This window comes from Balaenoptera physalus, assembly GCF_965194825.1.
Source record: "Balaenoptera physalus genome assembly, chromosome: 16".
NCBI classification, from domain to species: Eukaryota; Metazoa; Chordata; class Mammalia; order Artiodactyla; family Balaenopteridae; genus Balaenoptera; species Balaenoptera physalus.
This window is the reverse complement of record NC_138898.1, coordinates 85,348,286-85,373,014: the sequence shown is the minus strand read 5'-3', so window position 1 is coordinate 85,373,014 and position 24,729 is coordinate 85,348,286. Positions and strand designations below refer to the sequence as shown.

The 24,729-nt window shown below is 46.7% G+C and overlaps 1 protein-coding gene across 6 annotated transcripts; it reads right to left on the bottom strand.

Moving 5' to 3' along the window:
- Positions 1–1,036: 1,036 nt before the first annotated feature.
- On the bottom strand, positions 1,037–23,605 carry IFT22 (intraflagellar transport 22). Of its 6 annotated transcripts, none has more exons than XR_014255027.1 (7): positions 23,463–23,605; positions 21,646–21,722; positions 21,429–21,518; positions 20,575–20,777; positions 19,521–19,797; positions 13,923–17,124; positions 1,037–8,785 (listed from the first exon to the last, which is right to left on the bottom strand). XR_014255027.1 is itself a non-coding variant. In XM_082431250.1 (5 exons), exons 1-5 carry the CDS (start codon positions 23,499–23,501, stop codon positions 19,649–19,651), a joined length of 558 nt encoding a protein of 185 aa, XP_082287376.1. In that variant the 5' UTR covers positions 23,502–23,605; the 3' UTR covers positions 18,972–19,648. The 6 variants fall into 6 exon arrangements, 1 of the variants encoding a protein (XP_082287376.1); XR_014255028.1 differs by having other exon boundaries at positions 13,943–17,124; XR_014255029.1 differs by having other exon boundaries at positions 17,019–17,124.
- Positions 23,606–24,729: the final 1,124 nt, after the last annotated feature.

Below are 24,729 nucleotides of genomic sequence, written 5' to 3'. Positions count from 1 at the left end.
TATGTCATCTTGTCTGTAACCATCATTGACCTCTTTTAATACTTTTAGGTTATTTTTAAATAAACTTTTAATTTTAGAATAGTTTTAGGTTTACAGAAAAGTTGCAAAGATAGAAAATTCCCATATACCCCATACCTAGTTTCTCCTATTACTAACATTTTATGGTACATTTGTCATATTCATGAACCCATACTAATATATTATTAAAGTTCATACTTTATCTAGATTTCCTTAGTTTTACCCAGTGTTCTAAGATGCCACCCAGAATACAACATTACATTTTGTCATGTTTTTCACACTCTTCTTGGATATGACAGTTTCTGACTTTCCTTGTTTTTGATGACCTTGACAGTTTGAGGACTCAGTCATTTTGTAGAATGTCCCTCAACTGGGATCTGTCTGATGTTTTTCTCATGATGAGACTGGGGTTATGGGTTTGGGGGAAAAGACCACAGAGACGAAGTGCTACTGTCATCACATCATATCAAGGGTACCTACTATCAACATGTCTAATCACTGGTGATGTTGACCGTCACCTGGCTGAGGCAGTGTTTGTCAGGCTTCTCCACTGTGAAGTTCCCCCCTCCTCCTATTTCCATATTGTGCTTTTTGGAAGGAAGTCACTATGCAGCCATTATAATATCTTTTTTTACACTTACATCAGATCTTGTTTTCCTCTTACAAATTCTGACTTATTAGAGGCATTAATTTTTACTGGGTCCGGACTTCCCTGGTGGTGCAGTGGTTAAGAATCTGCCTGCCGGGCTTCCCTGGTGGCGCAGTGGTTGAGAATCTGCCTGCCAATGCAGGGGACACGGGTTCAAGCCCTGGTCTGGGAAGATCCCACATGCCGCAGAGCAGCTAGGCCCGTGAGCCACAATTACTGAGCCTGCGTGTCTGGAGCCTGTGCTCCGCAACAAGAGAGGCCGCGATAGTGAGAGGCCCGCGCACCGCGATGAAGAGTGGCCCCCACTTGCCACAACTAGAGAAAGCCCTCACACAGAAACGAAGACCCAACACAGCCATAAATAATAAATTTAAAAAAAAAAAAAAAAAAAAAAAAGAATCTGCCTGCCAATGCAGGGGACACGTGTTCGATCCCTGGTCCGGGAAGATCCCACACGCCGCAGAGCAACTAAGCCCGTGTGCCACAACTACTGAGCTGCGTGCTGCAACTACTGAAGCCTGCGCACCTAGAGCCCATGCTCCACAACAAAAGAAGCCACCGCAGTGAGAAGCCCGCACACTGCAACGAAGAGTAGCCCCCGCTCGTCACAACTAGAGAAAGCCCAAGCGCAGCAATGAAGACCCAACGCAGCCAAAAAAAAAAAAAAAAAAAAAATTTTACTGGGTCTATATTTTCCCAAACATTTCATTTTAATATTCATTACACCAATATCAAGCATTTACACAGAAAAGATGAAAAAAAAAAAAGGCATGATTTGAGAGACTAGTTCTCTTAATACTTCTGGGCACTCAAAACTAATGTCCTAAGGAAGTCTTTAAATACTATAACAGCCATTTTTAGGAAAAACCTAAAACCATATGCAGCCATAAGACCAGTGGAATTATTCTGAATGCTTCTGTTTGTCTCAAGGAAAGTTATCAGAAGAAATAGAGCCATTTCAGTTTTCTTTGGAAAGCTTATTTTAAGAAGAGTCTTGGATCTTACATATAATTTCCTCATGACTCTCTGAAATTCCAAAAAGGGAAGCACAATTGTTAATGTTATATTTGTCCTTTTGACATAGACGGGGCTATTTTTAGACTAGATAGAATGGTCTGTGCTTTATGTAGACTTCACAGTACATTGAGGCCTGTAGAAGAATCATCTTGAGTACACACGTGGCCATGCAATAGGACTTGAAACATAATGTTACCCTTTTATATTACTAAAGACCATCCGAAGTTTTCTCTTTGGGCTTTCATGACCTATTTATTAGAACCATAACTTGTTTGATGCCGAGTTTCTGGATATGAGGAGTTATTAAGAGAAAATATGACTTTTTTACAAAACGGTTCCAGGAATACATTGTAGAGGAAAAGGATAAGTGCTTAAAATAAGGATATTGTTAAAATGCTACCTGTGTTAAAGAACCTTTGTGCAATCCCTGACGTCATAATAAACAGAATATTTTGTGAGGATGTTACATTATTCTCCTTTCATCCTTTTCCGTTTGATTGAATGTCTTGGTCATACACATGACTGGCCACATTGAGTCTCTCAAGGACAGTGTTCCGTCTCTGACTCTCACCAGCTCCAACTTACCCACCTTATTTTCACCCATAAGCATTTTGAAAAAGAAGAGCAATGAGGGAAGTAACCTTATCAGATATTGAAACAACTTATAAAGTAAAATAATTAAGATGATGATGTATTGGTCGAGGTACAGACCGATAAACAGAGATTCAAGAAAAGACCCAAATTCAAATGGAATTTAACACATGATAAAGGTAGCATTTCAGAGTAGCTAGGAAAAGATAGTTATTCCCTCCCTAGACAGTGTTGCGAGGTGATGGGAGGGAGAAACCTGGATCTTGACCTAATTCTTTACATTGTATTGAATTCTACTTGGATCCAAGATTTAAACATAATAAAATGAAACCATAAAGGTACTATTAAAAAGAGTTAGTATTTTAACAGTTCTGGAATGGGAAAAGTATAAAAATTATGCAAAATTCAGAAGCCATAAAATAAAAATGCAATAACCTCTGGTTTAAAGACACACACACACACACACACACACACACAGGCACACGCACGCACACACACACACACACACAAACTCAAAAAACAAATGCCACATTTGGAAGGCTATCCGTAACACATTGGACACACAAAGGGCTAACATTTTCAATGAGTACAGACGTTTTGCACAGGAAGAAAGGGAAAGACAAACAGAAAATAAAACAAGAGGCAGAAAACATAGGAAAAGATGCCTAACCTTACTCACAATCAAATGTAAATCATTTCTCTTCCACTAGAATAAAAACAATGAAAAGTCTGGAGATGAGAAATTTAAGGCCACCAGGACTGGGCACCTTCCTTAGGCTCACTGCCTTCTTTTGCATGTGGCCCTCCTGCAGGTGCTCACAGGATGGCTGCTGCACCTCCAGGCATCACGACCAGGATCCAGCAGAAAGAAGGGGGCAGGTAGGGGAAAGGCAAAAGGTTTCTGCTCCAGAGTTCGCTCCCTGTCACAAGTTTTCTTGGAAGCCCAATTCTGATCTCATCTCATCTGCTAGAACTGTCCTGGGGCTGCCTGGGAGGATAGGGAAGTGATTTTAAAAAAGCTTTTCAAAGTAAAAAGTATACCACTTAGGGATTTTCACAAAGTGAACACACCCATCTGACCCACACCCAGATCAAGAAACAGTGGGAACCACCTCCTTGCAACTGCCCACGTGCTCCTTCCCAGTCACTGGAGAAGGTGAGCATTTTTAATGGGTAACTTCTCACTGTGGCCAAAATCGGGTTAAGAAAGAAAAAGAGAATATCAGAAACCAGCAGTCTGTCACACCCATCGCTTTATATATTCGCCCAAAGGCACTCTTATCATCAGTTTCCCCAAATCTTTCATTCTCAGTCCAAGAAATTTTATCTTGAGACAACAGTTGAAATTTACATTTTCTGTAATTTCACATTGCGAGCCTGGGGCCAAGAACAACAATCTGGCCTGAACGGGAACTTTCTGCAGCCACAGATTCATAGGTAGATGCATTGAGAAGGTACCTGTGGGATACTGACCAGGTCTGAGTTTCGAGAGGTCTGTAAATACAGAGACATCCTAGAGAACCATTAGGGACCCCGTCCCATGAATGGGATGAATATGGGAAAATCTGCAATTCTATACACATGTTTTTTAGAAGTGAGAAAACCCACAAATAAGATAGATGTGGCCAACTCTTAGAACAGAATTCAGAATTTATTCAATATTACAGTATGCATATTGGAGAGAACATCTCTGTTATGTACAGAGGCCACTTTTCTCAGGGCTCCCAGCCTACTGAACATTCTAACATTCATCTTGGAGAGAATCCCTGTTTGCAGGAGGCATCTGGAAGCATTCCGACACCACACGGCATCAGCTAATTCGCATGCAGTAGAAACGCTACAAATGCGATAAATGTGAGGGCTTTCAGGAAAAGTAAAGCTCATTCAACGTCAGAGAATTCACACTGGAGAAAAACCATATTCACGTAATGGCTGTGAAAATGCTTTTAGACAGTGCTCAGAGCTAATTAGACATCTGGGATTTCAGAGCGGATAGCAGCCCTGGGAGCAGAATGGATGAGGACGAGCCTTCAATCGGAGTTCTAGCCTTAGACAATGTCAGCTGATTCATTCGGGATGTGAAGCGGGCGTGTGTGATGAATGTGGGAAGCTGTCTAGGGGAAGCGTGGAGTATGCTGAACGTCAGATCATTCATGCTGGAGAGAAGCCTGTGAGTACAACCAACGTGGAGCGTCATTTGGGGATAGCGCAGCCCTTTCTCATCTTTGGAGAATTCACAGGAAACAAACACTCTCGTTGTAAAGATTGTGGGAGAGCTTTTAGTCAGTAATCAGGCTAATTCATTCTGGAGAAAAACCTTGATTGTGGAGACTGAGGAAAAGCCTTCAGTTCTTTTCCTTATTGGATTTCAGAGAATCCTTAGTGATATATGGGGAAACTTTGCCGGGGTCGGGTGGGGTGGATTCAGGGTTTATTAAGTATCGCATTAAAGCATTAATTGCATTAAGAAGGGGTTTAAACTTTTTGCTTCTTCCACTGCAACCAAAGCTTTCATTTCTGTCCCTGATTATCTCATAGAATTTTTTTTTTGTCTCTAATGACTTATCTTCCTTAAGGAAGGTAAGGAAGATAAGCTTATAAGCTTGCTTTTATAAGCTTAACTTCTAATTCTAGTAGGTATTCAGTACATTTCTGCTGAATGAATGAAGTCATGCAATAGGTAAACAGCAGAGTCGGCCTGGCTTGGGCCTTCGGGGTCAGGACTCCATAAGTCACGTAGGGCGTGTAAGGACTGCATTGAGGGGGCGAGGCTTACTGGCAGGATCTGGAGGTTACAGATTCTACTAGGACTGCAACATATCCGTGTTCGGGCCCCATTTACTCGAGGAACTTCTACGGGCCACATCTCTTTACTGCTGAAGACTATTTTGTGATGGGAAAAGGGGGTGGTGATTTTTCTCAAGTCTGAATGTAATGGAATCATTCGTATTTGAAGGCTACATTAGGAGGATGCCAGTTTCTCTTTGTTTTGTATCTAAAACTAGACATTTAAAGAGGAAGGGCTACAGTTCTTGAGTTCAACTTCTCATTTCATGCGGGAAGGGTCAGGCACATTTTCTTGTGTTGAAGCAGCACGAAAACCACATTGCTTGATGGAAGCTGGATCAGAAGAAAGCTTCATCAGGTTCTTATCCACCGACTGTGTTCTCTCCTCCCAACCTAACTCCTTACCCCTAGCCTAGGATTCTGGGTCTCCTAGAAGACATCCTTGCTCACCACTATATCCATTCCCCAGTTGAGGGAGAAGAGATTCAGGTCGTGTGCATTTCTGGCTCCTGGCTTTGTACAGAGAAGACAGGAAGAGAAGGTTGAGAAAAAAGGGACAGGTGGAAAGGGGACAAAGAATGGAGAAAGTGGGGAGTGGCCACAACTCATGGCACCTTATTCCCAAGAGGATATGCAATGTCACTAAGGCTGGCTGGAGAGGAACTAAAGGGCTTAGTTTTGCACCAGTTTACTTCTAGCTGCCATACATTTCTTCCAGCTAGTACGTGGGGCTCATAAAATCCTGCTACATGAGACTGGCCTCCTTCTCTAGAATTCATCCAACCCAACCCACCACTTGCCCATTCCAACTTGCTGCTCCTTCCGTGTGCCTTCCGTGGCCTTCTGGCCCGTGCTTAGGCTCTGCATCCCAGGGATTAATACCCGCCCCCCCGCCCCTATCCCACTGATTTGTTCTAAAATTCATCATTAAGCCCCATTTTAGAAGATGAGCCCCATTTTAGAAGACATGCTCATACGCCTGAACTTTCCTGAATCTTTCCTTCCTTGTCGGTGCCCTGTAGGCCCTGGGAGTTGGAACTAAGTGCTAAAGTTGCTTGCCTATGTAGGCTGTGGCTAATCTTGACTTGCATTTCCTACCATGCAAGTAAGATTTCCAATGTCTAAACTTGGGCTGATTTTCCATTTGGAGCTACACCAAGAGCCATGGGGCTCTAATGAATTGATGACAGAGAGGTTCAGAGGAGTGCTGTACTGGTTAAGAATGCCAAAGGCTGCAAATAGCAGAAATCTGCTTAGAAAATAAAGACATTCAATTTAGCGATCAATAAGACTGGAAGTAGGTGGTTCCAGGATAGGTATAGTGGCCCAACGGTATCATCAAGGACCCAGGCTTTTTTTGTCTGTCTACTCGGCCAAGCTTGGTATGTTGGCTTTTTCCCTTGGTTTTGTTGCCTCCTGGTCTCAAGATGGCTGCTACAGCTCCAAGTATCACGTCTCAAACATCCCTGTTCAAAGCAGGAAGACGGGACAGGCCTCTTCACTCTCTCTTCTTTAATCAGAAAGCAAAATCTCCCCAGAAGGTCCCCCAGCCATTTCCCTGTAAGTTTTGTTGGCAGAACTAAGTCACGCGCCCACTTCTAAGCCAACAGACAGCAAAGGGAAGAAGTTACGAGCTTGCTGCAGTGCAACACATGGGTGGGGGGGGCGGGGCAAGGCAGGCCTGGTGAGCCCGGGCAGCAGGGCGGCTCCAGGGCTGGCTCCTCTCTCTGCCTTTTTCACGGCGTCCCAGCTCTGCTCAGGTTATTCCCTCCTTTATCTTCTTCCACAAGAGGCTCATTCTTCCCGCAACTCTAAATGCGTTTTCTCCCTGTCACAGCTTGTTTTGCTTTTCTTCAGTCTCCAATTTTCCTCCTCAGTGTAATTCTGGCCAGCACATGGCCCTACTTGCCCTCATGACATCGTGTCACACACTGCCTATACGGTCTGATTTGGGGGTTCAAATTTCCTAAAAGGGGAAACTGCCTGGCCTGACTGGCTTCCTTTATATTTTTGAGTCAGGTAACTTCAAAAGTTGTTGGCCAGCCTATAGAGATCCTGGTCCCCTGACCTGCCTGTGTGTGTGGTGTGGGGAGGGTGACAGAGAGGGGGTCATGTGATACAACACAGCCACCTGGCGGGGGTGCTGAATGAGGCCGCTCCCCACAGGAGGGGCTGTGTGTGTGTGTGGGGGGGCAGGTGTAATGGAGTGGAGAAGAGCAGAGACAGTGGGTTCCTGGAGCCCAGGGAAACAAGATAAGAAGACCAGGCCACTCTACACAAAGAGACGCCACATGGCAGAACACGGAGGCACCAGGCACAGGAGGGAAAAAGCCATTTTTGGACATTTCAGCCCCATTTTAGTGGATGCCATGTGGAGGAGAGGAACCTGCTGGCAGACAGAACCAAGGCTCTTGACTTATGGCCGCAGTTGAACCTGCCCAGCCGAATCCAGATGTTCGGGTCACCCTATTTAAGGGTGATAAGATTTGGTCTTGGGATAGTCCTTAGAGGAGTGATTTGAGAGGGCGTTCTGGAGATCCAGTGTAAATGACGTTCCAGCTATACACTTTCAAGTCAGGAGCACGAAAACCCAGTGAGCAGCTGTCCTCCTGCCCAGAGACAGCGGCGTGCGTGAGCTCATAAGCCTCGGGTACGCAGGCAAAGAGGCAGCTAGCAAGGGCCCTCCCTTTCTCTCCTTATTGCTCAACAATCTGCTCACATCTTCACCAGGTTCGAGGTTCAGCTGTTTAGAAGCAGCCTTCGCTTTCTAGGAAATGCAGTTCTTATGGGCAGTGCCAACACTAGGCACTAACTCTTATCAACCCCACCACGAACATTTCTAACTTACTAGCTTTTAAAGAAATTTAGAAGAGAGCACCACGGCTATATAAATCCCTGGATATATACACAGAATCTGTCCCCTTTTTTGGTAGGGGAGATAGAGATTTTGCAGCTAACAAAAGACAAGGGATGTTCCTGCATTTTGTGCTTGGGACCCAGAGCTTCGCCGTGTACGAAAGGATGATGCACTCGTGGCGGGGGTGGCACAGGTGGGACCTTTCAGTACAGTCGTCAACATCCGTTCTCCTGGGTACCTCCGCGCTGGTAACCTTGGTTGCTGGTAACTACAGGAGCACTCAGTGCCAGGTGTTCAGCGAGGCACTGTGAATACAGAGATGCTTCAGACATAGGCCTTGTTCTCAAAGAGCTCCAGCTTCATGTTGAGGGTGGACCCTGAGCCAGCCAGCCCTATCCAGGACACTGGCGAGCTCTCCAACATCCTGATTTCTTGTTTGTTCCCTGCCTCCCCTGCTCAAGGTCACTCCCAAGGTTAGCGCAATGCACGGCAGCCAGCAACGCCTCCCAGGCAGAGCCGAGGCAATGGGGACCGAGCATCTGCCACCTTATGGACATCAGGGCTAATCTGGCTTCCGGGTCGGGGGGAAGGGGTGGCAATAAGGACAAGTTGACCTTCCTCCTGTGTGACCTGGAGGAGAATGGCCGACAACCATCCCAGAGAAGGCAGGCTATGTCTTCAGTCAAGGGTAAGCGCATCTCCATCTGAGATGGCCCTGAACCACAAATCCATCTCTCTGCGTCCACTGCGGTGTCCACAGCCGCATACAGTCGCCAATCCCCAAGTCGTCCGAGTCCCTCGGTGCTCATAGGTGCCGTGGAGAATACAAAGGACAAGATGTGGTTCTTCCTTGAAGAGCTTTCTGTCTGTCCGAGAAGACGAAGGCATGAGAAGGCCACGAAGGACCAGAGCATTACCGGGGTGCTAGACGGGGCTCAGAGGCAGTGGATCCGGTGAGCACAGTGCAGGCTGGGAGCCCAACTGCAGGCCTGCAGGGTCCCAGGAAGGCTTCATGAAAGAGGTGGGCTTTGGGCCGGGCTTGAAGGGTGGGCAGCATTCGGAGGGGTGGTGGCGGCGGCTGCATTCCTGGGGGAGCTGCACGTGAGCCATGACCGTGGGTGCTGAGAACATGGTTCCCTCATCACCCCCTTGTGAAACAGAGGATTCGGCCAGTGGTTCCTCTTCTCGCTGCTGTAATCACAACAGCCAGAGGCTAGAGGGTTCGTGCAGGCATAGAGCTTTGTGTGGCCGAAGTGGGGGCCTGTGACACTCTCATTTCCTACGGTGTCATCACAGCGTGAGGCCAGGGCCAAGGACATGCTGTCAGCACCTGTGCTCAGCCTTTGTGCCAAAGCAGCACGGCGGGGGCCATCCTGGGGGACCGCTGCTCCTCAGAGGCCAGGATCTGGAGCCTTTATGCTGAAGGTATCATTTTGGGAAACCACAGACTCTAAGCCCAAACCTCGCTCCACCGGCATGACACACGTGGCCAAACACTTGGACCGGATTCTGGCAGAAGATCAAAGAATTCATTCGGCAGAGGAAATCTTTGGATATTCTGAATAAGGGGAAATTTCCATTCATCTCGTAATTCATACTAGAGAGATTCCCTATGAATGGCACCAATGTAGGAAAATCCTCCAAGCGAGGCAGCCGCTATCACAGTTGAGAACTCACAGGGGGAGGGCTGGGGGCATGGGAAGCAAAGACAGCGCAAACAAAGAGCTCAGCCTGGAGCCCATCACACGGGAGAAAACCTATATCCTCATGAGCACAACGGCGCTCCGAGAAAACACAACCCTCACCCAACAATGGCTAAGCCCTTCTGCAGATTCATTCATGTAATGAATCAGGGGTGGTGATCATTTCAAGAGAAATCAGCCCTCATTCATCACCCGAAGGTTCCAACTGGAGAGAGGGCAGATGCTCGTCATAAATGAGGGGGCTCTTGGGGGTTCTCCGGCCTCAGGAAACACAGAGACCATGCAGGGCCCCAGGAGGACTGTCAGAGGGACCTCAGAGCACACGTCGTATCAAATGGTCATGGAAGAGGAAAACATGATGAAAGGGCAAATTTAGAAAACGATTTTGTTGGAACGTGCACTTTTAGCACCTGTAATGGAACGACAGACTTGGGCTGGAAGGGATGCAGACACCCCTTGGGAGAGAGTCTGCTCTGGGGACACGGTCGTTCGCTTGCAGCCTGTGGGGTCCACTTGCCCAGGGACCTAGTGCTGTGCAGGGGAGAAGAAGCCAGGCTCCGGAGCTCTCAGCAATTTCCTTTTCCACAGGGCCTCGATGTCGATGTTTCTTCATGGTCCCTCCTCCTTCCTCTCCCCTCAGTAAAGTCCTGGCCTTGTGTCTGCCACGTGCCCACCTGTCACTGGTGCTGCTCAGGGGGCAGGAGGCCATCTGCCCACCAAGAGTGTGATGACCACCATTTCATCTGACAACTTGCGAACACGCCCCAAGGGATGCTGCTGTGACCTGTCCCTTCATTCATTCATTCAACAAATACCTTTCAAGCATCTCCTCTACTCTGTAGCTGGCACATTGTTTGTGTTGGGATAAAGGACAGGGGAAAAGGAGGTGTCAGCCACAAGTGGCTCGGGCCACCCTGGGGAAGAGAGAGGGGAATCAGGAAACCAGGAGCACCTTCGAGACTGCAGGGGTGTCTGTGTCTCTGGTTTCTGAGGGGGGCTTTGGAGAGAGTGCTGGGGAGGCAGGAAGGAAGAACTCTGATCTAATGACTGCCTCCCACGTGACAGGCTAGCATGTGCTGTCTCCGAGCTCCCTGCGTGCGTGGCATCCGTGGTCTCCACTTTGTAAATAAAGAAAATCAGGTGCATGCACAGCTAGCAAGCGGCACAGCTGGTCTAGGTCTGTCTCACTCCTGATCCCAGTGTCTTCCCATCACCACAGGGAGAGAATGGGTCCTTTAGTGCCACCATTCCTTGGGCGATGTTGCCAGAGGCCTCGGGGACAGTGGGAGGCCCCTGGTGAAGCGGGAGGAAAGGGGATGGAAGGGGAGAAGGGGACTGGCTTTGGTAGACTCTACTTTAGGGAGCAGAGAAAGGCACACTCATTCATTCACTCCTCCCTTTATCCACTAGGCAAATCTCTCCCGAGCTCTACGGAGGACCAGGCGCTGTGCTTCGGTGCTGGGGATGTGAGTGAGGAAGACGGACACGGGACTTCTATTCTAGAAGGAGGCGGGCGATCCAGGAGGCTACGCGTTTTGAAGGGGAAGCCAGAGGAGAACCCTAACCTCGACCTGCACCGCTAAGACTGACTTCTGGGAAGGGCTGACGCGTCAGGTAAGAGCTGAAAGAATAAGCATCAGCCTGGTGTGTGCTGGGAAGCGCCTTCCAGAGAGAACCGTGCCGGCAGGTCTGTGGGTGATGAGCCGAAAGAGGGCCAGTGTCATGTATGTGAGGAAAACAGTGCGAGACATGGAGGGAGGCGAGGAGGGACCAGGTCATCCAGGGCCCTTAGAAGGAGCCCAGACTGGACCCTAAGAAAAAAGGGAAGCCGTGAAGAATGTTAATCGCGGGGAGGCCCTGAGCAGTCTGCAGTTTATCCCTTCCCTCGGAAGCCCAGGGCTGCAACTGCCAGGAGAGAGTTGTCCAAGGATTCGTCTAAACTAGGGCAGATGTGGTCAGAGTGAGCGTGTGAGTTCTGTCCTTTTTCCTCACGAACCAAGGAGGTTTCCAACAGGTGCGGTGAGCCGAGTGAGCAGTAAAGCTAGGGCCGAATGCAGGTGGCTTGATCCCAAGGAGGAAACCTCTGGTGCGTGAAGGGCAGACCTGAAGGTCCCCACAAGAGCTTTGGGACGGACGTGCGTGGGCAGGCACCCCCCTCCTGTGGCCAAAAGAGGTACTGCACTCGTGTTCCCAAACAGGCCAGGCTCTGGGTTCTCGCTGGGGAAGCCCAGTGAAATGAAGCTGGGGCTGCAAGGAGCTGTGGACCCCAGGAGGTTCCCACCTGTTTTTTTGTTTGTTTTTTTGAGAAACCTGAACAGTGGAGAAAATGTATATATATGCTTAGAAAGAAAATGCTAGAAAGACACTCAGTGTTACCAGTGATTCTGGTATAGGTGACTAAATTTTTCATCGCGTTTATACGTATTTTAAAACTTGGTCATGTATTACTTTTGTTGATAAGAGAAAAAAATGTATTTTTTTTTTTTTAAAAAGAGCAGAAGTGACAGAAAAGTGCCCCAAGGGGTTACTGAAGTGGAGGCCAGGTGGCTAGTGCGAGAGCTGAGTGGCTTGGTGAGAAGCTGCTGCCCGGGCAGCCCTGGGCATTTCACACCTCTGGAGCACGAGCCACGCTGAGAAGGTCCGTGCTGGGGACCAGGCTTCCTGGAGGCTGCCCTCCTGGCCGTTTCTCTCTAGCTGCGTCCTTCAGCTCACACGCACCCAGCCTCGGGGTCCCTGCCCCTCTGCCTTTCTCGCATGTGCTCATCCTTCTCCCATCAGAGTAGCACCCTCCTGACCTGGTCTCGCAGTGGCCCCAGCCGCCAGGTTCTGGGTGACCTGGAAGTGTATTCCACACGCTCACACTGGAGGGTTCTCTTCTGCGTGGTCTCTGGCTTGTAATGAGGGCTGGGTCTGCTCAGAAACTACAGCCACGCGTGTTCCATCCATGGGGTCTCTGCCTGGACAACTTTTCTGGCTGGAGACAAGCAGCTCACCTGGCCGGCAGTTCTGGCCACTCTGGTCACCTTCCCAACTCCTCTCTTCTCTCTCCTGCTTGAAACTCTTCTCTGGGGCGGGGCAGCTCCTCGGCCTCCCCTCTGGGAAGTTCCCTGATGCTGGTCTAAGGGACTGGATCTGGAGGGCCAAGGACACAGCCCCCATCATTGCTAGGGTCATTCTTGACTAGAGAAGTTCCCAAGGAGGCTCACTTGTGCCGTGGGAGGGTTACATTGCAAAGAAACTCCTCAGGAGCTTAATTTCAGAAACCTTCTGAAATACGTAAAATATGTTTTTTAAAAAATCAAATAAAACCCCTTCGTTATAGAAATTTTCAATCCCACTAAAGAGAATATAATAATACAACGAACTCTCATGTTCCCATCACCTAACCTTCATAGCTATTCATTTACTGCCATTCCTGTTTCCACCACACCTCACCACATTTTGTGTGTGTATGTGTCTGTGGAGTATTTTAAAGTAAATCTCAGACAGTATATTTTTTTTTCTGATAGGTAACTCAGTATGTATCTCTAGCAGATAATTAAATTACACTTGACGTTTGGGGGGAATATGTATGATAACAGAATAGTTTAGTGATCTCCTGTACCCATCTCCACCTCCAGTAGACACCCAGCCAATCTCCTTTCATCTGCTCTCCCCTCTCCCACCACAATGGATATTTTTCAAGCAAATCTCAGACATCATTTCACCCATAAAATCGGCAGTATATGTCTCTAAAACGCTTTTCCTTTTTAAAGCATAACCCCAATATCATTATCACAACTAAAAATTTTAAACAGTAATTCCTTAATATCATCCATGTTCACATTTCCCTGATTTTAAAAAATTTCACAGTTGGTTGTTAGAATCATAATCCAAATAAGGTCTACAGGTTGCATTTGGTTGATAGTCTCTTCAGGTCCACTTCCCTCTTAAAAAATATATTTTTTTAAATCTAGTAATTTGTTGAAGTATTTCAACAGTTTGTCCTTAGAACGGAATGACACAATGCTCGAGCACCAGTTCTGTGCCAGGCACTGTGTTTTGTGCTGGAAATAAAGGCGTGAGCAGATCTGGGGCAAATCACTGACTCTCTCTGGGCTTCAGTACCCGCTTCTTTAACAGAAGAGGATTGGACTAGATGCTCTCTAAAGGCTCCACTCTGATTCACTCGGATCCCCATCTCATCTCTAGGATCCACTGTGTGGGTCTACGCGAACCGCAGTCAAACTTACTCCCAGGGAACCCTCGCCTTGACCCTACCGAGCGGCGCCGGTGGGGGCAGGCCGGGCCGACACCCTACCTTTCTGGGCGGCCGCCCACCTGTCGGGGTGCTAGGAGGTCGAGATAAAACGGGAGGAGCTCGCCCGGACGCCGGAAAATCGCTCTGACCGCGGCAGCGAGCTGTAAAGGCAGAGACCTTGCGCACGGGCCGGCCCTGCCCAACTACACTTTCCACAGCCCTCTGCAGCCAGCCGGTTACCACGGAGACGGGCCGGGATAGTCGGCTCTGAGACTGTCCGTGGCCTGGGCCTCCCGGTGGCCGTATGCAGAACAGCCTCTACCCCCACGGCTTCCAAACGGGCCGGCCACGCGCGCCCGCCACCCAGCCCTTGATTCTGGGGCCCGAGGAGGCAGAGCCATTTGGTTGGGTCTGGGCCGCCGGGAGGCTGAACTACATTTTCCAGAAGCCTCCGGGCACGCTCGCGCGGGGCACCGAAAAGGTAACATCGAGTTGTTGCCAAGAATACCAGTCCCGGCGTATTTGGGCCCCTGAAGCCCGTGGACAGAGGAGTTGGAGACAGAGAAGAGGGATAGAAGAGAGAATGAGGATGGGAAATTTGTTTATAAAGCAACATAAAGAGTACACTCCCTCCTGTTTAACTTTGTTTCCACCAATGCTCAGGGCCAGCGTGAGCATCGCACAGCCCTCTGGGAAATGCAGATGGCGCTGCCCTAAGGGCCATGGGAAATGTAGTCATTGATTAACAGCCACTACCTCGAGCACCTACAGTAAGGATACGGGATTGAATCCTCCCTGCTTCTCCCTTCTTTTCCACTCAAGCACAATATTTACCTCCCCAATGCGTACAGAATCTCTCCCTTTCTCTTCGTGCCAACCCTCAGTGCTGTATTTCAGACACTCCCTTAAATCTGTTCTCCTCACGGCCACCAAAGTAATTGTCCCTGCTCTCTTAGGGCTCTTACACAGCTAATAGAACCAAGTCCACATTAACCAGCTGGCATGTATATTTGACCTCTCACCTACTGTCTCCCACTAGTCTCCTCATATGTAAGAACCATTCTCTTTAGATTGTTCATCTCATTTGTGATTGACATCTTAAAGCCATTGCCACCATTTTTTAAAAATGCAGAGCACAACTTCTTGCTTTTAACAGTTGCCCCCCCAAAAGGGTGATACATTCCAAGTGTAGCTGGATTTGCAAAATATTCTTGAAAAGTACTTGAAATAGGTTTCTATCAGTAGAAACCAAGTTCCTCATACTTTGATAAAATTAGGATTTTATTTCTCTGAACAAAATATTTCATTACATGATCTGGTTAATTCACACCTAGGTGTTTTCCAGGTCTTGTAAAGTCACACAAAAGATTAAAACAAAAAACAAAAACACGATGGTTCTTGTATGAATTACTTATCACAAAACTCCGGTAGGATTATAAACAGTCTTAATAGATTTTTTTTTTTTTATACAACACTTTGAAAGTCTAAGATCTATACACTTGATCCAAAGAGCTGTAAGCGTGGAGTGAACCTGCCTGAGGCTTTAGAGAAAGGAGGCATACTTTTAAAGGCTATCAGAAAGCCCAGATAGGAATGAACTGTATGTGTAAGAAGACAGATGAGGTGTTGCCCACATCAAAGCACCAAGAAACTTTCCTTGTGAAGTGGGAATACTTGGCAGACAGAACATTTCCATTAGCTTTTAACTTCGGTAGGAAGAATGGCCCAGATCATAAACATAGAGAATTATTTAACTGATAAAGCCATTTAGAAGTCACAGTCAAAAATACGTAATCTCTTAACATTCAAAAGCAGAGTTTCCATCTTCCTCATTTATTTAATTTCTTTGGCTTTGGTTTTTAAAATGTAGAATCCTTCATTTCTTGCCTGAGGAAAGAGTACGTTTGTTGAGAAAGCATCAGCCAAGGCCAGGATATTCATGTAGTTCTCAGGAATCAGGTGGGGAAGGCTGAAGTCAAGATCTAGAAGGGCCACAGTTCAGAATGATTTTCTTAAGCGGTACCAATGCAGTTACCTTTTCAATGGGTATCAGGAGCACTGCTCTTTTATTAACTCTTATATGTTCTCAGTTACCAGCAAAGCTCCATCTGTTGTTATAGCAACTTAGCCTACACTTTGGACATAAGGGTCTTCTGGTATTCCAGCAAATGTATAATGATCTCCAGGAGCTTTCCTGAACAATTTTGAGATACGGACATTCAGGTTACAATATAAGTTGTAATTTTCTTTACAACAGAGCTTCAGAATACTTGGTCATTTGATTGGTTTCAAGAAATATGATGCTATATATATCTGCAACATACTTGCAAACCATTTTCTGGGTGGTTTAGCTCCAAAAATGGTTATTTGCCTTGCTGTTGTTGCTGTGGTTGTTATTGCTTTACTAGGTTCAGTCTCAAAGGGTGAGACTCTTAGCCAGGTCCACTTGTAGACTCATCTGCCCAGTTACACAAGACAGTGGAAAGAGTGGGGGCATGGGATCCAGTTCTGTCCCTGTCCCTAACTTGCTGAGTCACCTTGAACTAGTCATTTGTCACCCCCCCAAAACCTGCTCCTCCTCTTCCATTAACACCTCAGTGAACAGCATCTGTGGTAGGCTGAATAACGGCCCGCAAAGACATCAGGCCCCACTCCCGGTAACGTGCACATCCTGTAAATGATACTTTGCTTGGAAAAAGCGTCTTTGCACATGTGACTAAATTAAGGATCTTTAGATGGGGAGATTATCCTGGGCCCTAAATGCAATTATAAGTATCCTTACAAGAATGAGGTAGAGGGAGATTTGAGTCAGATACACAGAGGCGAAGGCAATGTGAAGATGGAGCAGAGAGAGATTTGAAGATGCTGGCCTTGAAGACTGGAGTGATGGAGCCACAAACCAAGGAATGACAGCAGCCACCTCTACACTCGTCCTCCTTCCGATCCAGCCCTCACACTGCGGTCAGAGGGGCTTTTCTACCATGGAGATCCGACCACATCAACCTGCAGTGAACATCCTTCAGTGGCAGCTCAAACCCTGACACCTTGGCCGGGTGTAAGAAGCCCTTCACCATCTGACCCCTGGTCCTCTCTCCTCACCCACACGCACACCCACCCACCTCCACTCCCCTCCTCTACACACTCCACCTCACTCACTCAGACACTCCCTCCTCCACACAGCCTTGAGTGACGATCCACTACCGAGTTTCCCACACGTCTGAGCTGTTTCATGCTTCTGTGGCTTTCATGTGCCTTGTCACATCTGTGATACAGAGAAAGGAATTTTAACCATATGCCAGCACACACAGCAAAAATCATTGTGCACTTAGAAAATGGTTCTGTGACACTGTAAATCAGAAGTAGGATTCTAAGAGCAGCCGTCTTATCTTTCCCTCAAAAGTGCTGACGGTTGAAACCACTTCCCTAAAATTCCACATTCAACATACTTGTGTCCCAAATCATGTTTTTCAATGCCATTAAATGTCCATCAATAAAAATATAATATTTCAACATAAATTGTTAGTAATTGTGATATAAAATTCCCAAATAAATGATTAAGTGGAATATTACACAGCTGTAAAAAAGAAAAAGGCAGCTCTGTATATAGTTACACAAATCCTCCAAATAAAAAAAGTGAAAAAAGTTGTAAAAATGTGTGAATAGTTTGCTACTGTTTCCATTAATAAAGCACAATCATATGTGCACAGGAACGGGGTTTGGGGACAGGGAAGACAGGGAGACTTCTTCACTAAATGGTCTCTTGTAACCTGTGCACATGTGGCCTCTTAAATTTTAAACATTTTTCTCGATTCAAGGGCTCACAAGGGTTGTACTCTGGCTATGAACATAAATGAAAGCTGCTGGGTTAATTTTTCTATTGAGCTCTTGGATAATCATTAAAAATCAGATAAAACTAATCTCTGTTTTGGAGCTGTAGTCTCAAGATCAATTATTATTATTGCAGCTATTACGTAAAGAAGATTTACTACAGTTTGCATTAACGTAATCTTGTGTTCCTTGCAAAAGTTCCAACTGAGAGCAGGTCTGGCAGAAGGAGATTAACCTGGGCCTAAAATGTGCTCACGGATAATCCAGGCAGTTTACTAAGAGTTGACTGTAGTTCAATCTAAATTTACCAGGGGGGCTTCCCTGGTAGCACAGTGGTTAAGAGTCTGCCTGCCAATGCAGGGGACATGGGTTCGATCCCTGGTGCAGGAATATCCCACATGCTGTGCAGCAACTAAGCCTGTGTGCCACAACTGAGCCTGAGCTCTAGAGCCCATCAGCCACAACTACTGAGCCTGTGTGCCGCAACTCCTGAGCCTGTGTGCCGCAACTACTGAAGCCAGTGCACCTAGAACCCATGCTCCACAACAAGAGAAGCCACCACAATGAGAAGCCCATGCACCACAATGAAGAGTCGCCACTGCTCACCGCAACTACAGAAAGCCCGCGCACAGCAACGAAGACCCAACGCAGCCAAAAATAAATAAATAAAAATAAAATTTAAAAATAAATAAACAAATAAATAATTTACCAGGGAACTGTCATTATCTGCCAACACCACTCTCTCAAGCAGACTGCCCACACAGCTGCATTTCAGCCCTCTTCATTGTAAGAGTGAAACGCAGCCAAGCATATTTTTCATCTCTTGTGTCTCTACTTTTCTTCCACTCTCAGTTGAAAAGACCTACATCTAACTTTTTTTTTTGGCTGCGCTGGGACTTCGTTGCTGCGGGCAGGCTCTCTCTAGTTGCAGCGAGCAGGGGCTACTCTTCGTTGCGGTACGCGGGGGTCTCATTGCGGTGGCTTCTCTTGTTGCGGAGCATGGGCTCTAGGCACACTGGCTTCAGTAGTTGGGGCACGCAGGCTCAGTAGTTGTGGTTCATGGACTTAGCTGCTCTGTGGCGTGTGGGATCTTCCGGAACAGGGATGGAACCCATGTCCCCTGAGTTGGCAGGTGGATTCTTAACCACTGCGGCACCAGGGAAGTCCCTACATCTAACTTTTGATCTACTTAATACATTTTCAGGTTGGCTGTATTAAAAAATTCAAAAAGTACAAATTATGAAAGAACAATAATTCATAAGATCACTAAAACAAACTCACTTGTACAATAAGCTATAAACTCACCATATTTGCTTATCCTGAGCATTAAATCTTTTGACTAGTTTTACAAATGGTTGTTATGACAACAAAACATTGTTTTTCCCTGTATTACATGAAATAATATTTAGGAATTAAATTCCCCTGAGATAATAAAAAACGTTTTTAGGAGATGTATATGTATTCCATCTTCCAGTGTGATATGGTGTCCAGATATCAAGGACATCTAAATAAAAATAAAATCTTGGAGAGGTTAAATGCTAATATTTTTCAAAAATATCCTAGGCAAATTGTACAGATTAAGGAATGAAAATCACATTTAAACCAATCTACGTGGATTAAACTACTGTTGGTATCACTGGGCTATGACAGTTACAATTCCACAACTTTTATAGTATGACATAATGTGAAGGGGAAAAAAAAAACCACCTCAGTTTTCCAGCTCTCTGGAGAGATCTGGGGAAAGGAATCAGAATTCAATAACAGGAGTTTCTCAGCTGAACTGAAGACAGAGAATAGATGGTATGAGTCAACTCCCTGGCTGACTGTTACCTTTGGCCAAATAAGGAAAATGTCTTCTACAGCCAAAGGGAGATGAGAACCTTAGTAGGTGGATGGATTTCAGATCTGCACTGAAATTGACTTCATTTGGGATGCGGAAGCGTCTAGGTGAAGGCCGGTTAGGTGATAATTGACATCTCCTCCCGGTCTCTGCTCTCAGACACTGAGTTGATTATGCCTCTTAAATACTTTATGAACTCCATTCTGATCTCTTCTGGGTCATCCTCAAGATTTGAGTGCACCAGCTTCAGCTTGTTCAAGGGTGGCGCTTAAAAAGGAAAATAATGTAATTAGGCATGAACTTTTAGTGAGGGGCTATTTCTAGCTCCAAAGGACCTGAGTCTTTTATATTTTATTTAAAAAAAATATTTATTTATTTATTTGGCTGAGCCGGATCTTAGTTGTGGCACGCAGGATCTAGTTCCCTGACCAGGGATCGAACGCGGGCCCCCTGCATTGAGAGTGAGGAGTCTTAACCACTGGACCACCAGGGAAGTCCCAGGACCTGAGTCTTACAGGAGCCAATTTGTTTAACTTTCCCAAGTCCAAAAATAAAGTTGTGCCTTGCTTGACACAATTTAACAGAGAAAGGTTTCATCACACTGCCACCCGGCAACAGGATCACAGCTCTCCAAGCCACTTCCAGGCCTTCTTTGTTCTTACACCAGAAGAAGGCATTTCTGAATTTTGTGTTGTTTTTTATGATCACTTTGACACCTCTGTAATGGTGTGTGTCACATGCAAATTGGAGCTTAAAGGCAAGTCAGGAAAGAGTGTCCCTAATAGTACCGATGAGTGGCTAAAACCAGGTTTTTTTCCCCTCTTAGTGTCTGCCTACTTTTAAAGTGTCTGCATGCTGGCCTGGATGGTACAGCAGATCTTCCAACCCAGCAGTTCTGATTTACGTGGTAAGAAAAACAAATGTCTAGGACACAGCAGGTGCTCTTTAACTGCACAGGGCTGCTGGTTTCCAAGACACAGGGCAATATACAAATGCCCAGAGCATTTCAGACTACAGCAGAAAGGAGAAGTCCAGGCTCCTTACCCAAAGCCAGGTTTCCTTTGTCACTTCCAGAGCCTGGTTTGTGGTGTGCAATTAACAGACATTGAGTATCCTGTAAAAACTGCTGCTGGACGAAGCAGGAATACCACATCTCAATTTCCTTCAGGTGGCTTGGGATGTCAGCATTGAAGACGATCACCACCCCGTGAGAGTCCTTCATCAGGGCTGGCCAGCAAGACTCGAACCTGCATGGCAGAAAAGGATGCAGTGTGAAGGGTAGGTGGCTCTGGTTTCTGCATTTGTTTTGTTTTTAATTTTTATTGGAGTATAGTTGATTTACACTGTTGTGTTAGTTTCCGCTATACAGCAAAGTGATTCAGTTATACATATACACATATCCACTCTCTTTTAGATTCTTTTCCCATAGAAGTCATTATAGAGTATTGAGTCCCCTGTGCTAATATAGTAGGTCCTTATTAGTTATCTATTTTATACATAGTAGTGTGTATATGTCAATCCCAATCTCCCAATTTATCAGCCGCCCGCCACTTTCCCCCCTGGTAACCATAAGTTTGTTTTTTACATCTGTGACTCTATTTCTGTTTTGTAAATAAGTTCACTCGTACCATTTTTTTTAGATTCCATGTATAAGCAATGGTTCTGGTTTCTAACTGTGGACTCTGAAAATAATGTCTAAGTATTAATCATGAATGGATGACCTCTCACTATATCATAACCCAGTCACTAAAGTTTCAAGAGCAATGCATGTCATCAGTAATTGATGGAGCCCCTAACACATGCTAGGAAGGGCGCTCGCTAGGCCCAAGTCCAAGGTGCCTGGCAGGCAGCTGATTTTTGAATCATTTGATGGAACAAATGCTCTAAAGGAAACGTACTTTGGATCGCCACCACAGTCCCAGAGCTCAAATTCACACCCCGTGCTTTTGTTGTTGCTGGTAACGTGTGGGTTCTCAAATTCCAGGATCCTAAACATAAAAACAAGAGCAGCACCTCTCCTTAGGAAACGTTATACTTTGCGGATGCCACCAGCACCAAAGTCAGGGGTGGGTGATGGTCAGGGACTCCGTGGGACGCGGATTGGTCAGGGCTCACCTCACTCCTTGGGTTGGGTTATATTCGGTGATGTCAGAAGATTCTGTCAGGAAGTTGGCCAAAACAGTTTTTCCACTCTGTGAAAATGAAGACAGTGAAAGATCGTTGCTGAAGAGCAGAAAAGTAAACCATAAGCAGGCCCTCCAATAGCCAGCTTGGACCCAGGTGGGATGCAGTAGAGGCCACGGCCACCCTGAGATCACCAGGGCAGAGGGCTCTCTCTGGTTGGGTGGGCACAGCCTGCTCTGGGTTGCAGGGAGCACAGATTTCAGTGCTGGCTCTGCCGCTGGGTGACTTTACCTGCTTCCAAGCAGAGGGAATAGCTAGTTCAAAGGCACCAGGCAGGAATGGACGTGGCACATTTAAGGACTAGAAAGGCTGGTAAATTAGAAGAGTAGTGAGGGAGAGGGAGATGTGTATGTGCAGAAATTATTTTGTTGTTGAAGCTAGGTAATGGATACTAGGGTTCACTGTTCTCTCTCCCCTTGTATATGTTTGAGAATTTCCATTTAAAAAAGATATCTATGTTTGTTTTGCTTTTCATAATTCCGAGCATATTGTTGTTACTTGCCTATTTAACAGTTTATGTCTTGGAGAGTTCTCTGTGTCAGTTTACATGGATTTGCCTTATTTTGTTTCACTGCTGCACAAAGTAAGAATGTACCTTAGTTTATTCAGACATTTGCTCATTGATGGGCACCGAGGGTGTTTCCATCTGTTCAATATTGTATAGGACTCATGGGGAACGTGGAGGAGTCTTTAGCTACAGTAGCTTTTGAGAAATGTAATTGCCACGCTAAAAGCTGTGCACATTTAAAATTGCAATCCCAGAATACTCCTTTCCCTGAAAGCATTCTAACACTGCATGTTATCAATATTCTAAACTTTTCTCATCCAAACTGATGAGCAAATAAGTGCCATCTGTTTGTTCTGTGTTCTGTGACTGTGCGACTGAGCATCTTTTCATACTTATTGGTCAGTTGTATTTCTTGTACACAGACTTTGCTACATTATCTTGAGTTGCTTCTCTTTTCTTTATTGATTCTTAAACTTTCCTGTATGTTCTACCTATGAATCCTTTCTTTGTCATGCATTTTGCTAATACTTTCCCCTGGCTTTAACTTTGTTGTCATTTCTTTTAAGGCTTCTTCATTTTTGTGTTGTGTTTAAGACCTTCCCTGTCACAAGATTAAAAACATAGCTTTCCATATATTCATCTACTACAGTGGTTCCCAGCAAGTGGTCCCTGGACGACCAGCATCAGCAAAATGCAAATTCTCAGGTCCCTCCCAGACCAACTGAATCAAAACCCTGGGCTAGGACCAGCGAGTTGTGCAGCTGCCCACCAGGCAATTCTGATGGGTGTTTAAGTTGGAGAGTTATTCATTTACTACTTCCACAGTTGTTCTTTTACACATTTAGCTTTTTGGTCCATCTGAATTTTATTCTTGTGTACGGTGTGAAGTACACAGGTAGATTTAATCCCCCGCCATCACCACCCACATGAAAAGCTAATAGTTCCAAGACCAGGTAATAGTTCAGTCTTTCCTCCTGGTTTTCTTGTTCCACAGACATATCTCATTAGGGACAGCCACAGGCGCAAAGGAGAGTCATGAGATCTAGGCTCTGATTGCATAACGCCACTCACTACCTTGGGCCTTCGGGCCTTAGTACAACCGGGTCGAGGTCTGGGAACACCGAGTTCACGGTGAAGCCAGCGGCGCACACCAGGATGGGCGCGGTGGGACTGGGCTCCCGGTTCCTGGGCCCCACCCCCGCCCGGGCCCCGCTTGCCGCCCCGCCGGCCCAGGCCTCACCTCGCAGGGCCCCACGAAGAGGATCTTGGCCTTCAGCATCGCGGCCCGCAGCCCGCAGACCCGCCGGAGCCCCAGGCGCTGCCAGAGTCCTCGCCGCCGTCAGGGCGGAGCGGAAGCCGCCGCGCCAGCCGCCGCGCCGGTTGGCTGCCTTCGTTCCCATGGAGACGGGAGCGGTCGCGGGGGCCGACGGGAGTGGGCGAGTTTCTGCCGGGGGTTGGGGACCGGTCGGGCGTCCGAGGGGCTCTGGGGTGGTCTGCCGGCTGCCTGGTGGGCGGCGTGGGTTTCGGGTTGGAGGTGGGCTGCAAGGCAAAGCAAGAGGGTAGGAGGGAAGTAAAAAACCCGGATCCAGATTCGCTTGTGAGCGGGGGAGCCCGCAGAGCTCGCGGGGTCCCAAATCTCCTTTATTCCTCCCCGTAACCCCGAGAGCTCAAACGGGCCAAGTAGCTGGTGAGGTGGGGTTAGAACCAGGCATCTGACGCCTATATCACTCTGGCATGATACTGTCCACATTGAGAACGGATTTATCATATCCCTGGCCCAGTCTAGAAAAGGTCAGGGAGAAAAGCAGTCTCTGTGGTTCACCACTCACCGTCATTTGGATAATCTGGGAGAAACCAAAAGGATGATAATGCCCCGGCCTTGTTCACGGGCGGTGCAGGTGTCTGAACGCATTGCTGCTGAGTTCAGTCACTAGCTCAGTTTTAAATTACGGAGGCGGAGCCGGTCCAGAAATTTGGGTGAGGCCATGAAATTGTATGCTAAGGGTGCCAATACAAAATACGCTAGTCCCCCAAAAGTGCTAGTATAACAACTACAACAAGAACAACAACAAAACCAAAATAAATCCAATACCAAACTGCTTTTTTTTGCAATACAAGGTGAACTGGGACTTCCCTGGTGGCTCAGTGGTTAAGAATCCGCCTGCCAGTGCAGGGGACACAGGTTCATTCCCTGGTCTGGGAAGATCCCACATGCCGCGGAGCAACTAAGCCCGTGCGCCACAACTGCTGAGCCTGCGCTGTAGAGCCTGCAAGCCACAACTACTGAAGCCGGCTCGCCTAGAGCCCATGCTCCGCAATAAGAGAAGCCACTGCAATGAGAAGCCCGTGCAGCGCAACGAAGAGTAGCCCCCGCTCGCCGCAACTAGAGAAAGCCCGCGCACAGGAACGAAGACCCAACACAGCCAAAAAAAAAACCAAAAAAAACAAAAAAACAAGGTGAACTGTAAGGAAGAGTCTGCCTTAAGTTCAAGATGTCCTTAACTGAT